At 34.6% G+C, this 13,072-nt stretch overlaps 1 protein-coding gene across 1 annotated transcript in view; it reads left to right on the top strand.

The window, feature by feature from the left end:
• The window catches only part of PCCB (propionyl-CoA carboxylase subunit beta), a 1,126,289-nt gene that overhangs the window by 254,158 nt on the left and 859,059 nt on the right, over positions 1-13,072 (top strand). The window contains exon 4 of the mRNA XM_044070351.1: positions 12,074-12,130. Coding sequence (XP_043926286.1) covers positions 12,074-12,130 — 57 coding nt within the window. The remainder of the gene's footprint in view (positions 1-12,073; positions 12,131-13,072) is intronic.

Genomic DNA, 13,072 nt, shown 5'->3' with positions numbered 1-13,072 from the left:
TAGGAAAATATTTTTAATGTTGTTATTTTGAGAATTCAGAGAAGTGTTATTTCAATGAAATACATCTCTGGTAAATGACATATAGCTAATACATAGTCAAAATAGACATCCTTGGTTAAAAATGACCAAGGCTGAAGAACATTAGGACTGCTCAGCAAGGAAATCTTTACCAGGCTGTCAAAAACATTGTCTTGCCTATCCTAGATGTTCTGCTGTTCAGCACAGATGATTTCAAGTAGTGTTTTTTGAAGACAAATTTTCAGAGTTTCACGAATAAAGTTTTTATTTCCCACTTGCTTTAATACCTCATCTGATTTACCTGTTTTGTCCACATTTTGGGGATATCTTATTGTCAAAGTTCCCTTTTGTTTCCTTTTCTGGGCTTAGTTTTTTCTCAAATAATTTTTATTAAAGTTTGTTAAAGTTTTTTTGAGAGACAAACATTGAAATACTTTGGAAAGGAAAGCTATCCTAAGCTAGAAAACAAAGATACATAGCAATTAAAACATAGCTATATATAATTGTTTTACAGTATTTACAAAAAATGGAACATGAAACTAATAAATCAAATGTAGTTCAGTTTATCCAGTTAAGGAAAGTGTAAGTATAGTGCAAAACTGTAAATGCAGAAGGTATACTATTGAGTACCTATTGAGCAGATCATTAAGAGACTATAAGGAGAAAATTATGCATGCCAGTAGAAATGGAGTGTGGAGGTAATTACTTTTTAGGCATTTGCACAGCACTCTCTTGAATCAGGTTTCTGTTTTTGAGAATATGGTAAAATATTTCCAGATTTTAGTGTATTTTTTAACAATATCCTTAAAGCTTTTCCATTTTAGCATTTTGAGATCAAGCCACTTTTTAGTGTTAATTGTTTTTATGCTTGTAAAATTCTATATCAGTGTTTTCAACGCTTAAAAATTGAGAAGCTTAGGGGGAATATGAAGGATAGCAAACTTCCATGATATTATGTAGAGAAAGAGTTGTAAACTCTGATTAAGACTTATGGTTAAATGCAAAAAAGTAAAATTACAAGTAAATCCAACCAGTCAACCACAGCAACTGCTGTATACAATTATGGATTTTATTCAAAGAAGGAAAATAAAACCATAAAAGCAAGGCTAAAACACAGATAAGTGCTGGATTTACTTCTTATTCCATGATATTCCTTCAAAACGGTGTTTTTTAAATGTCATTATTAAATTATCACTTAAGTCATAGACACACATACATTAATAGAACAGTATCCAATCATATATATATTTTTTTCATTTATGTACATTATAACATCTGCCATTCGGTCCAACATTACATGAATTTGCTCAATTCCTGTCTTCCCTTAAACCTCACTCCTCCTCCTGAACATTATTCTGCGTGTAGTGTTCCCACACATTCCATTTATTTCTATGTAATGTGCCCCTGCCACTTTTCTAAAGATACCTCACCCAGTTCTTTCATCTGTTTTACAACATTGTACAGTAGGTTTAGATTTTGATTTAAATTTTCTAGCAATTGCTTTTTTTTTTGCAGCAAGCAGAATTAAATTTAAGGCTGTGTCCCAGCTCAAAAAGAATAATTTCCTTAGTTACAACCCCCCCCCGATAAAGTTCTCAGTAGGGAGTTCCAAGAGCCATACTGATCAACAGCTTGACTTCAGCTCTTCCTCTGTGAAAAAAGAAACTGAAAGACAAGGGCCAGTAACTTTGTCACGTTTAGTACATTTATTTACTGGCTAGTAAGTACACTGCCTGAATGCCAGCATAGAAGAAACTATGAAAGCCTAAAAGAAAATCAGCTAGAAATGGTGAAGAAAAAACATTGACTGGGAAGAATACAGCTGACATTCAGTAAAACGCAGTTCAAGCTTCAGCTTTGGTACAAGACATGGCTTTGGTAATCTAGGTGAAAAAATAAGTAAAACATGCTCAGAGAGGAGCAAAATAAACAAAACACTTAAGGAGTATATCAACTCAAATAACAGAAGGTTGAAAGAAAATTAAAGCAGCTTTAAAGAAATATTCAGATCAGCCTAATAAAACTGCAAAAATCAGAGATCGAAATTAATAAAATGCTGGCTGAGTATGAGATTGCTCAAGAAGAGATGTTTCAAAAAAATGGCAGAATTAGAGAACAGAGCACATAGGGAAAATCTAAGAATTTGTGCTGTACCAGAGAAATTAGAAGGAATAGACTGTATTTTATGAAGGCATGAATAAGCAATTGGACTGGTATTCCTCAAGATCTTTTAATTAAAAGGGCACATCAGGTGTATGCTCCAAACCTGACCGTGAGAAAGCAGCCGTGACCTGTATTAGTAAAGATACATTCCTTCTACAGAAGCAGTTGCTCCTGACAAAACTGTGGCAGAAGGCCAAAGTATTAAAAGTTGGAGACAGTCGAAAGTTTGTGGAACTTAATTATTTACTGCACATCAGAGAGAAAAAAAAAAACTAATTTATCCCACCAATTAGGGAATATCAAGAGGCAGGTGTGAGATTCAAGCTGCTGTAGCCAGCTGTCTTCATAATATTTTTTCTGGAGAATCAAAGTAATTTTTGATGCGGAATATGCTAAGGAGGGAATACAAAGTTATAAAACATGACACATCAAGTACAAGGATTTCTGTTTCTCATTCTTCTGATAATGAAGCTGATAGATAGACTTTACCAGTGAAACCCTTTCCAAAACAAATGCTTGAGAGACAGAGAAAAGCACAGGAGTTGACTAGAAGAATCAGGAATACCTTGGAATTGAACCAGAGTCTGGAGTTGGGAGGTAGAGCTGAACAGAAAAAAAGACCAGCAACATGGACATTAGTGAGTAAATATGAGATTACAAAGCATCAATTGCATGTGTAAAATTACTGTACAAGAAAAAGTGGAATGAATGGACTTGACTTTGTTAAATTCATGGGGAACTGAAAGTTATTTGCCTCACTTCATGTCATTAATGTATGAAAGGACACTAAGGGGAAGGGAAGAGAAAAGAAAGGGTAACTTTAAGTAAAAACATTTCTATTTTTAACAGTATTGCTTTAAAACCTTTCATGATGTAATGTGGATGTTTTATAGTAAAGCATTTTTAGTTGCATGCAGTAAAGATACTAAAGTAGATGCCTTTCTTCCTTTCTTTTTTAGTATTAAGAAATGCAGGCATTACAATGTAAAAAGAGAAAAAAGATTAGACAAAAGCATGTTTACATTAATAGGCTGTAATCTTTACTTGTTAAAGTGGGGGATGGGTTGCAAAAGTTCACAGATCATAATAAATGTAGAGTTTATATGTTTTTTATTACTTTTGCATAGGTGAATGGTGGTATTGATACCCTTGGCTTAGTCTAATAAGTTTTAAGTGAAAACATGTAAATAAAATAATACTGAATGTAATGAAAAGTTTTTATTTAGCAATAAATGTTTTTGCTTGTCTTTTGAAGCCTGCAGCTCAGGGCTGCAGTTTTATACGTACATTTCCCTGAAGATAAGTTGTTTACTGGGAAATAAACAAAAAACAAAGCACTGTTTTTTTTTCAGTTCTAAAAGTTAATGTTTTCTAAAAGAATGCAAGTTGTTTTGCATATCTGGGACAGGAATGAAAATAAAAACAAATAATGTGTAAGTAGTAACACTGGCACTAACTTGAATCTTGGCATCTTGGTATGGATAACTAACTTTAGGTTAAATAAGGTCTGTGGTTGCAGCTGTCTGTTTGGGAAAACTGTTCCTATTAGGAGGGTTAAACCATTATTTGAAGAGGTACATAGCTTTGTGTGTTCATATTAATGGGTTATGGAGGTATTGTGGTGTGTGTGTGTGTGTTTTTGTTTGAGGGTTTCATTAAAACAAAAAATGTGACAGGCTTAAATGGAGAAGAATCAACGTGCCAAACATTAACAAGTGCATGTATCACAAAAGCTAGAAATAGACATTTAAAAAATCTGTCATATATAGTAGGTGGGAATAATGACTTCTTATAGTAATGGTAACACTTTCCATATTATCTTGGGATATAAATAGTCTCACATGTATAAATAACAAGGAAATAATAATTAATTATATTAAGAAGTGCATATTGCAAATAGCAATGCTACAGGAGGCACATTTGGAAAGAAATGAGCATGTGAATTTGATAAAGAAAGCATTTCAGGATGGATATTCCATAGAATGTTAGGGGCAAAGGAAAAAGAGTACTTGTAGAGGGTGTAAATACTGATAGAAGAGGGAAAAAATATAGTAATGGTAGATTTGTAGTTGTAAGGGGTTACTGGCAAGGGATGAGGATTACGCTGGCATGTATTTATAAGCCACCTAAACCTGGTGTTATGGAGGTTAAGGAAACTTTTGAGATAAATAATTAGCTTTCATCAGGGAATATTACTTGTAGGTGGGGACTGGAATTTGGTTTGCAACAACGAGAATGTATCTAGGGAGTCCTAGGAGGGAACATGTAAGAGTAGATTTCTGAGGAAATTTATGAAAATATTTGGTATGGAAGAAGTGAATTCAGTGGTAGGAACCCTGGGAGAATTTACATATTCCCAAGGGTACAATAACTGGTCTAGACTAGAGAGAAAGTATATTTCCCAGGAATATTTGCATTTAAATGGGAGCTTTGACGCAACATCCAGCAACTATTTCAGATCATAAGCCAATAATAACCAAGATAAAAATGCAGGGTGATGAAGTAAAAATTAGAAGCTAATACTTCCCCACATACCTATTAAAAAGACAGGCATTTAAGGAATGGGTATTGGAAATTATTCTGGAGTTATTAGTACAGATCGAAAATGCTCCAAAAGTTACAGCAAGTGATTGAGATAAAATGAAAATGAAATTTAAAAATATGGTAAAAAAAAAAAAAAAAAAAAAAAAAAGAGATACAGGTAAGAAGCAATAAGAATTATTTAGAGGGAATAACAAGGGTTAAAGTACTGCATAATAGGGGGACTCTCAAAGAGCAAGAGGGGGTATAACTGCACAGTGCTAAAGAGAAAATAAGGGAGTACCTGGATAGTATGCATGAGTTTAGAAAGATTACTGTTAATCAGCAGTTTTTTTATAGTAACTCAAAGTGCACAAAAACATTTAGCCCAATGACTTGGACAAAAAGAAAGAAAGGGCTGTTTCCAAAATTAGGGAGCCTATTAACAAGAAAAATTACCAGTGATCTTGTAGAGGTATTTGAAATATTTCAGATATTTTTATGACAGATTGTATAAAGCAGAGAAATTGGAAAATCAAGAAAAATCACAAATCGAAATATTTATGGAAGACTTAAATATGGCCAAGGTTAGAGGTAGAGGAGGCACAACAATTAACAGTTAAGATTGGAAGAGATGATATAAAAACAGTGAAGTATAACAAATCTGCAGGGGAGTTTCCGGGAATAGATTATATTCTGGTAGACTTTTGGAAGCTAAGAGGGCAAAAATTATAAAGATCTGGAATATTTTGTTTTAACAGTATTTTAAAAGGAGGGGAAGGACCAACATATTGGAAAAAAACTGTGGCAACTGCCTAAAGACTGTAAAGACCCATCAGAGCCAGCTTCATGTAGTCCCATTTTAATTTAAATCATGATTATAAAGTGTTTGTCTGTAATAGCTAAAATAATGGCAAAGGTGTTTTCAAAACTGATAGATATGTATCAGTGTGGTTTTGTGGAGGTGATGCAAACATTTGACAACATTAATAGAACAGTGATGATCCCAAGGGAAGCAGAATGTAAGGAAATACCACTGTTGTTGATGGATCTTGTTGCAGAGAAAGTGTTCAAAAAAGTAAGTGGGGATTATACAAGTAGCACAATGGAAGCATTTAGATTCCCTAATAAAATAAGTTTGATTAGGAAGATATATGAGGGATCAGAGGTGAAAATTAAAGTGTGCATGTGTGTCTATGAGGGGTTCCTGTATGAGCAGAGGAACCAGGCAGGGGTATTCTCTTACCCCTTTATTTGTGTTATATTTAGAATCATTGCAAAGAAAATAAGGGACTCAGAAATGCAAGGATATAATTGGTATGGCAATCAAAAAAAGTTGTCCCTTGCAGACTTCATTACTTTGTACCTGATAAAACCAAAACAGGGCATTTCAGTGTTGTGGAACATTGTGAGACAGTTCCAAGCTTTTTGGGGTATAAAATTAATGAAGATAAAACAAAGACTATAGCTGTAAACTGTATACCTACACATGAATTCATCCAGTAATACCCATATTTATAGAGACATTATAAAATTAAGTATTTAGGAAAATAGGTTAAAAAAGGGTTCCTTTATGGCAGCTATAGATAAGCGGAAAGAGACTAAGCAAAAGGTAATACAAAAACTGAGCAAGTGGAAGTTATTGCCTATGATCATCGATCACAAGATACAAGCAGTAGAATGTTTTAGTCCCTTTAGTATTATACACTTTTGAGGCATATTATTATCAACCAGAGGAAAAGTTGTAGATATCAATTAATAGAGTTGAAGGATTTTTATCTGAGAGAGGAAGAGGGCAAGAGTCAATTGCAATAAGTTGATCCTTCCACTAGAACATGGAGGTTTAGGATTTGAAGGGATATTTTAAAGCTACATAGTTAAGGCTGTTATGCATAAAACAAGCTACAGTTCAAACTCAAAAGGGATGATGATAAAATAGAGGAAATTAAAGAAGTAAGGAGAGAGTGGGATTTTCAGATCCTTAAGAAAAATAACAGTCATACAAAATATTATATTCATAATATTGTAGAAAGTATACTAAGAACTAAGCCAACACTGGAATGGGATGACTGATGATGACTACAGAGAATAGGCAAGAGTGTTGGGAACAAATAGTTAAAGAGGGAAAGGGAATAGAATGGGAAGAGGCTAAAACACATTTGGACTGCAGGCCAGAGACTGCCTTTCCTATCAGGGATAGATGTCTGCGTATAGGTAAAGAGAAAGGAATAGAGGAATCTGAAGTGAAAGTCCTGTACTGATTGAGATTTTAGTTGAATTTAGAGGAGAAGCTGCTGTTAAAAATGGGATGATTAGTAGGCATATAAAATATTATAAAATAACTAGAAGAATCAATCAGAGGAGTCCAGAAAATATTGGGAAGAGAGATTAGATAAGCAGTTTACAAAGAAACAACAAGAGGACAAATGTATGGTTCCAAATATGCAATAAAATCTAGAAGATTTAGGATTTTTGCTTGGAAGTGTTTGCATAGGTGTTTTTATACCCCAAGCAGAATCCACATAATTTTCCTTGGGCAAATGGCAAATGGAGGTGTGATGGGGAATAAAGAGGTACCTGGGAGCATATGTTTTCAGAATGTAATGAATCAGCAGACTAAAAATTCCATACAGACTACTTTATCATGAGTATTGTGCAAGCAAGTGAATGTAACTAAGGAAATGATTTTTTTGACTTGGGATACAGGACCTAAATTGCCCAGATGTAGTTAGGCCTTGTTAAGTTTAATTCTTGTGGCCGCCAAAAAGCAATTACTAGAAAATGGAAATTGAAGTCTAAACAAACTGTAATTGAAGTAGTGAATATTATAAAAGAGATAAAACAACAGGAGGTGGTTGGTATCTTTAGAAAAGGGTAGGAACAAATTACATAGAAAATGGAAGCTGTGGGAAGAATACATACATAAAGGTGTTTTGGAGGAGGAATGAGGTTTAAGAAAAGGCAGGAATTCAACAAATTATGCAATGTGGGATTCATTGTATTGTATGGAAGAACACAAGCGGTGTATAATGTTTGTAAATGTGAACTTGTTAATATGGGTTTGTTTACTTAATTGAATATCATTTGTGACATAGACAGAGGTTTTTTTTTAAGGTACACTGCAGGGAATTTTTGTCAACACATTACACTCTCCAAAAATGTGTCTCCAGTTATCTCTTTCTTCCCAGTCACACATCCAGCAATTGCTGTCTACCTGGGGGAAAAATATTTCAAATCTGTTTGGGGTGTAAAAATATTCAAGCAAAAAATGCTAAACATTCTGGACTTTGTTACACTCTTGGGAGCCATACATGTGTCCTTCATTTGTTCCATTGGGAAGAGAGACTGGTAAAGCAATTTACAATCTTTTCTAATCCCCTTTGATTGATTCTGATAGTTATCATGCAGTATTTTATATACCCTGCTTATTATCCCCTTTTTCACAGCAGCTTCTGTCCTAAGATTCTGCCAGAACAAGCCTGTCACTTAGGAATCCCCTATCCCTTTCTCTTTGCATATGCTTTGATATCAGTCCCTGGTAAGGGAAGCAGTCTGCAATCTAATGGTCCATACTACTTCTTGGTCTCATTTCATTTATGCTACCCTTCACTCTCTAGTTATTTGCTTCCAATAACTTGGTTCCTTTGTCAGTTCTCCAGCAAATTCCAGGTCTCTTTTGCATGTTTTCTGTACCCTTGCTTGCAATCATCACAATTGGCAAAATATATTTTCTCCATTCCTGTGCTGACTTAGTTACTTTCTGCAAATGTATGAATATAATATTATGTATGGTTGTTATTTTTCTTAAGGATCTGCATCCAAAATCCCACTCATTGTTTCTCAAACTCCTCCACTCCATCATCATCACCATCATCCTTTTCCACTTTGAATTATAACCTTCTGCTTGTGTTGTGTGTATGAGCCTTAACTTCCTAGCTCTAAAATATCCCTTCAAATCAGGTAATCCTAAATCACCTTGATCTATTGGGAGGATCAGTGTGACACATCTAACTCCTTCCTGGATAAATTCATTCAATTCTCTATTAACTATTAATTATTCTCCACAACTGAGTCTCCTCTGGTTGATAAATATATGCCTGCCCTGTATATATAACTAAAGGGACTAAAAACATTTTCACTGCTTGTGTCTTTCCATTCATATGTATAAACAAGAGCTTATGGTTTCTCAGTTTTTGCATTTTCTTTTGTTTGGTCTCTTCCCAAATCATTAGCTGCCTTAACAGAAGCCTTTTTAATCCATATTCCTATACTTCATCTTACCATGTCACCATAAATAAGGGTATTATTGAACCAATTAGTGTGTGCGTATATAATTTGCAACTATAGGCTTTGTTTTATTTTCATTAATTTTATATCCTAAAAAGATTTGAAACTGTCTAAAATATTCCACAACACCGAGATATCTTTTTCTGGAATTATCAACTACAAAATAATGACGTCTGCAAATAAAGCCAGCTTTTCTTGATTACCATACCAATTACATCCTTGAATTTCTGTGCCTCTTATTTTAGTTGACAATGGCTGTAAATATAAAGTAAATAGCAAATGAATTATCATGGGTTTTTACCTAGATTTTGATGCTAGGTGGTAAACCACAATGCAGATGGGATGATGAGATGATACACCAAGCTGTAACTAAAAGCAGTTACTTATCTTGCACGCTACACAAAGGGATCTTCTTTCTTAGTACAGTTGTAGCTCAGCTTGGCCAAGTCAATCACTGAATTAGTCAGTCAAATCAGGATCAAGTGAATAACTTAAATCCTGATGCATGAAAGGTACTATGGCATTAGTTATCAAACTCGCATCAGGAGACAAGGGAGAAAGGTCAGAAAACTAAACAACTGCCCTGAATTAAATACACAGACAAAAAAATTGTAGTATTTACTAGAAACATGCAGCTGTTGAACTGATATTTTTTAAACACCTTTATTGAGTTATCACTGACATAAGCAAATATATATTTATATAAAAGAAAACAAACCATATTAACGTGTTCCTAGTTGCAAACATTATGCATCATGTTTTTGTATAACTATCATCGATCTAACATTATATAATTTGCTCAATTCCTGCCATCCCTTAAGTCTCACTTCTCCAAAACATTATTCTGTGCATATTGTTCCCACAATTTCAATTTTTTTCCTATGCAATTTGCTCCTTCCCTTTTCTAAAGATTCTACTTCCAGTTCTTTTTTCTCTCTTTTACAATATGCAGTACTTCAGATACAGTTGGCATAGACTTTGATTTCCATTTTCTAGTAATTGCATTTTTGGCAGTCACTGTAACTAAACTTAGCAAGACCTTACTATGTGTAGGCAATATAAATCTTGTACCCCAGCTCAAAAATCATTTCCTTAGTTACACCAAATTGTTCACCCAGTATTTTTGACAGAGTACTTTACAGGGAATTTTTGAAGTCTGCCAACTCATTACCTCCCAAAACCCATGTCCCCAGTCACTTCTTTCTTCACTATTTCACCTCCAGCATTTGACATCTACCTGAGAAAAAAAATCTTTGGAATCTGCTTGGGGTATAAAATACATATGCAAATACTTCTAAGCAAAAATTGTGAATCTTCTAGACTTTGTTGCATACTTGGGAGCCATACATATATCCTCCCATTGTTTCCTTGTGAATTACTCATCTAACCTCCTCTGATTGATCCCTATACTTATTGTGCAGTATTTGTATGCTGTATTAATTATGCCTTTTTAATAGTAACTTTTGTTTTAGATTTAACTAAAAACTCTTACCAGAGTATTTCTTTCACTTAGGATTTGCCTTTCCCTTTCTCTTTGCCTGTACATTGATATCAACCCCTGATAAGGAAGGCAGTCTGTACCCTACAATACAGATGTCTTCTTGGCCTCTTCCCATTCTATTACCTTTCCCTTTGTAGTCATTTGCTCCCAATACCTTAGTTCCTTTGCCAGTTTTTTTCCCCCATAAATTCCGGCTCCCTCTTGCATGTTCTGTGTGCCACTGCTAATTGCAGTCCTCCCTATCTGTAAAATCTGCCTTTTCCATTCTTATTTTGGCTTAACACTTGCTGTATAGCATTCTTTATTGCTGTTATGCTTCTTAAATATCTGCTTCCAAAATCACACTCTTCCCTTATTTCTTGAATTTATCCTGTTTCATCATCATCCCTCTCCACTCCACTTTGAATTATAGCTTTCCGCTTGTGTTATGTATATGAGCCTTAACTGTGTAACTCTAAAATATCCCTTCAAATCATGTAATCCTAAACCACCTTATCCCATTAAAATTATCAACTCATCCCACTTCACCCTTGCCCTTCTCCCCTCCCAGAAAAATTTCTTCAACTCTATTAATTATTGTCCATAACTTTTTCGGTGGTTGATAAAAGTATGCCTGACCTATATATAAAACTTAAGGGCCTAAAACATTTTCACTGTTTGTATTCTGCTGTTCATATCCATAAATGAGCTTCCAGTTTCTCAGTTTTGCATTATTTTTGTTTTTCCACATATCCTTAGCTGCCATAACAGAATCCTTTTTAATCCATACTCATAAATACTTTTATTGTGTCCCCATAAATATAGGTATTGCTGGACCAATTAATGTGTGGGTACTTAGTTTACAGGTATAGCCTTTGTTTTATCTTCATTAATTTTATATCCTCAATATGAGGCAAAAATCTGGTCATTCTGTGGAAATCTCTACATTTGACAGGTATGATGCTTTCCATTTGTTAAAATGGTGGCATCCCACAATTCTTTCAGAGTGGGTGGGGGTTACATTATTATGCATGCACATTTTATGTTAATCAGCATCCAGATTTCTGGCCAGTTGTGTCTACTTTCCACGGGCCTTTGTCCAGATTTGTGATGTTTCCAGGTTGAGAAGTATGCAGGTAAGGTTCACTTGAAGGTACCTCTGCCTTACATCTGAATCTCTGCAAATGTCTCCAATGTTACATGCTGAAAATGGAAAGCCAGCTTTTGAGAAATGGACAATTGTGGCATGTATTTGAATGAAAACAGACAGACAGACACACACACACTACCACAATGCAGATTGCACTTATTGCAGCGATGCAGCGATGGTAGAAGGACTATGCAGCATCTTATGCCCACTGTCTTCATTTGAAATATTCTTTGAGTCCATACTGATTCAAGTGAAAATATTTCATTTGGCTAATAGTGGGACAACTCTTTGTCTGACTGACTGGTAATTGTAAGTTGAGTTAAGGTTGTAATTTAGTTAGATGCCTTCTCTCTCTGTTTGGCATATTGTACAATTCTGTAAGTGCAAAGTATGTCTTTCAACAGAATAATAAATTAATTCTGCTATTTACTGATCTAATTGTTTTTTTTTTTTAGGATTTTACAGTTTTTGGTGGCAGCTTATCAGGAGCTCATGCCCAGAAAATTTGCAAGGTGGGTACAAGTAGCAGATGAATATTGTTTGTAAACTAAATTCCTGTTTTGTTTGTGGGTCCTGCTGTATGACAGTTGTCATAGATAACATCTTGGAATAATCACCATAATAACAAGGATTAAAAAAATGACGATTCATTGTATGATCATTCTTCACTAAATAAGCAAATGTGGAGTGCCCTGTACTTGCTGATTGCACTGATATATTTAAATACTGAAAGGAAAGTCTGCTAACTCAGAGAGAAGCTGAGGTAAACTATAGCAGTTCCTTCTGGGTCTTATGACATTACTGCTGTGTTTCCCACAGAGGATGATTGAAGGAAGGGTTTTCTTCCATGTTCATCAGTGGAGATCAATCCATCTGCACTGATCTTTCAACATTTAAACTATTCTAGCAGAAGTATACCTTTGAACCTCCCCAAACTAATAACTGCTGACAATTCAGGTGTCATCCAAATCCACCTGCCCCATACTCTTAGCAGTGGTTTAGTACTCGGTAATGAAAAGGGCACTTGGTAGTGCATCCAGAACTGTGTAGCTTGGGATTTTACTCCAAGCATTTTAAGGCATTAAAAAGATTAGCAAAAAAAAGCATGGGAGAAAGATGCTTCCTGTCTATATTATCCCAAGATTCCCACCATGTTTTTATTTATTTAACATTTGTTTACTGGAATAGTCCAACTGGGCTAATTACCAATTTTCAGCAGAGGCCTGGAGAGAAAAGCTTCACAGATAACAGACAGTTTATCGAACTACAAGAATAAAAAGTAGTACCTTTAAATATCGAACAGTAGTTTACAAGTAAAGAAAAAGAAAACAGAATAGCAATTTTCCAATACAGCACGTATAGGATAAAATTCTGCATTTTTATAGTTACTTACACTTGTGTTGGATTCAATATCAGCATTTATATATCAAGATGTTTAATTAGTTACTGCAGCA

This window comes from Protopterus annectens, chromosome 4.part1 (genome assembly GCF_019279795.1).
Source record: "Protopterus annectens isolate FY-2018-M chromosome 4.part1, PAN1.0, whole genome shotgun sequence".
NCBI classification, from domain to species: domain Eukaryota; kingdom Metazoa; phylum Chordata; order Ceratodontiformes; family Protopteridae; genus Protopterus; species Protopterus annectens.
This window is presented reverse-complemented; position numbering and strand designations above follow the sequence as displayed.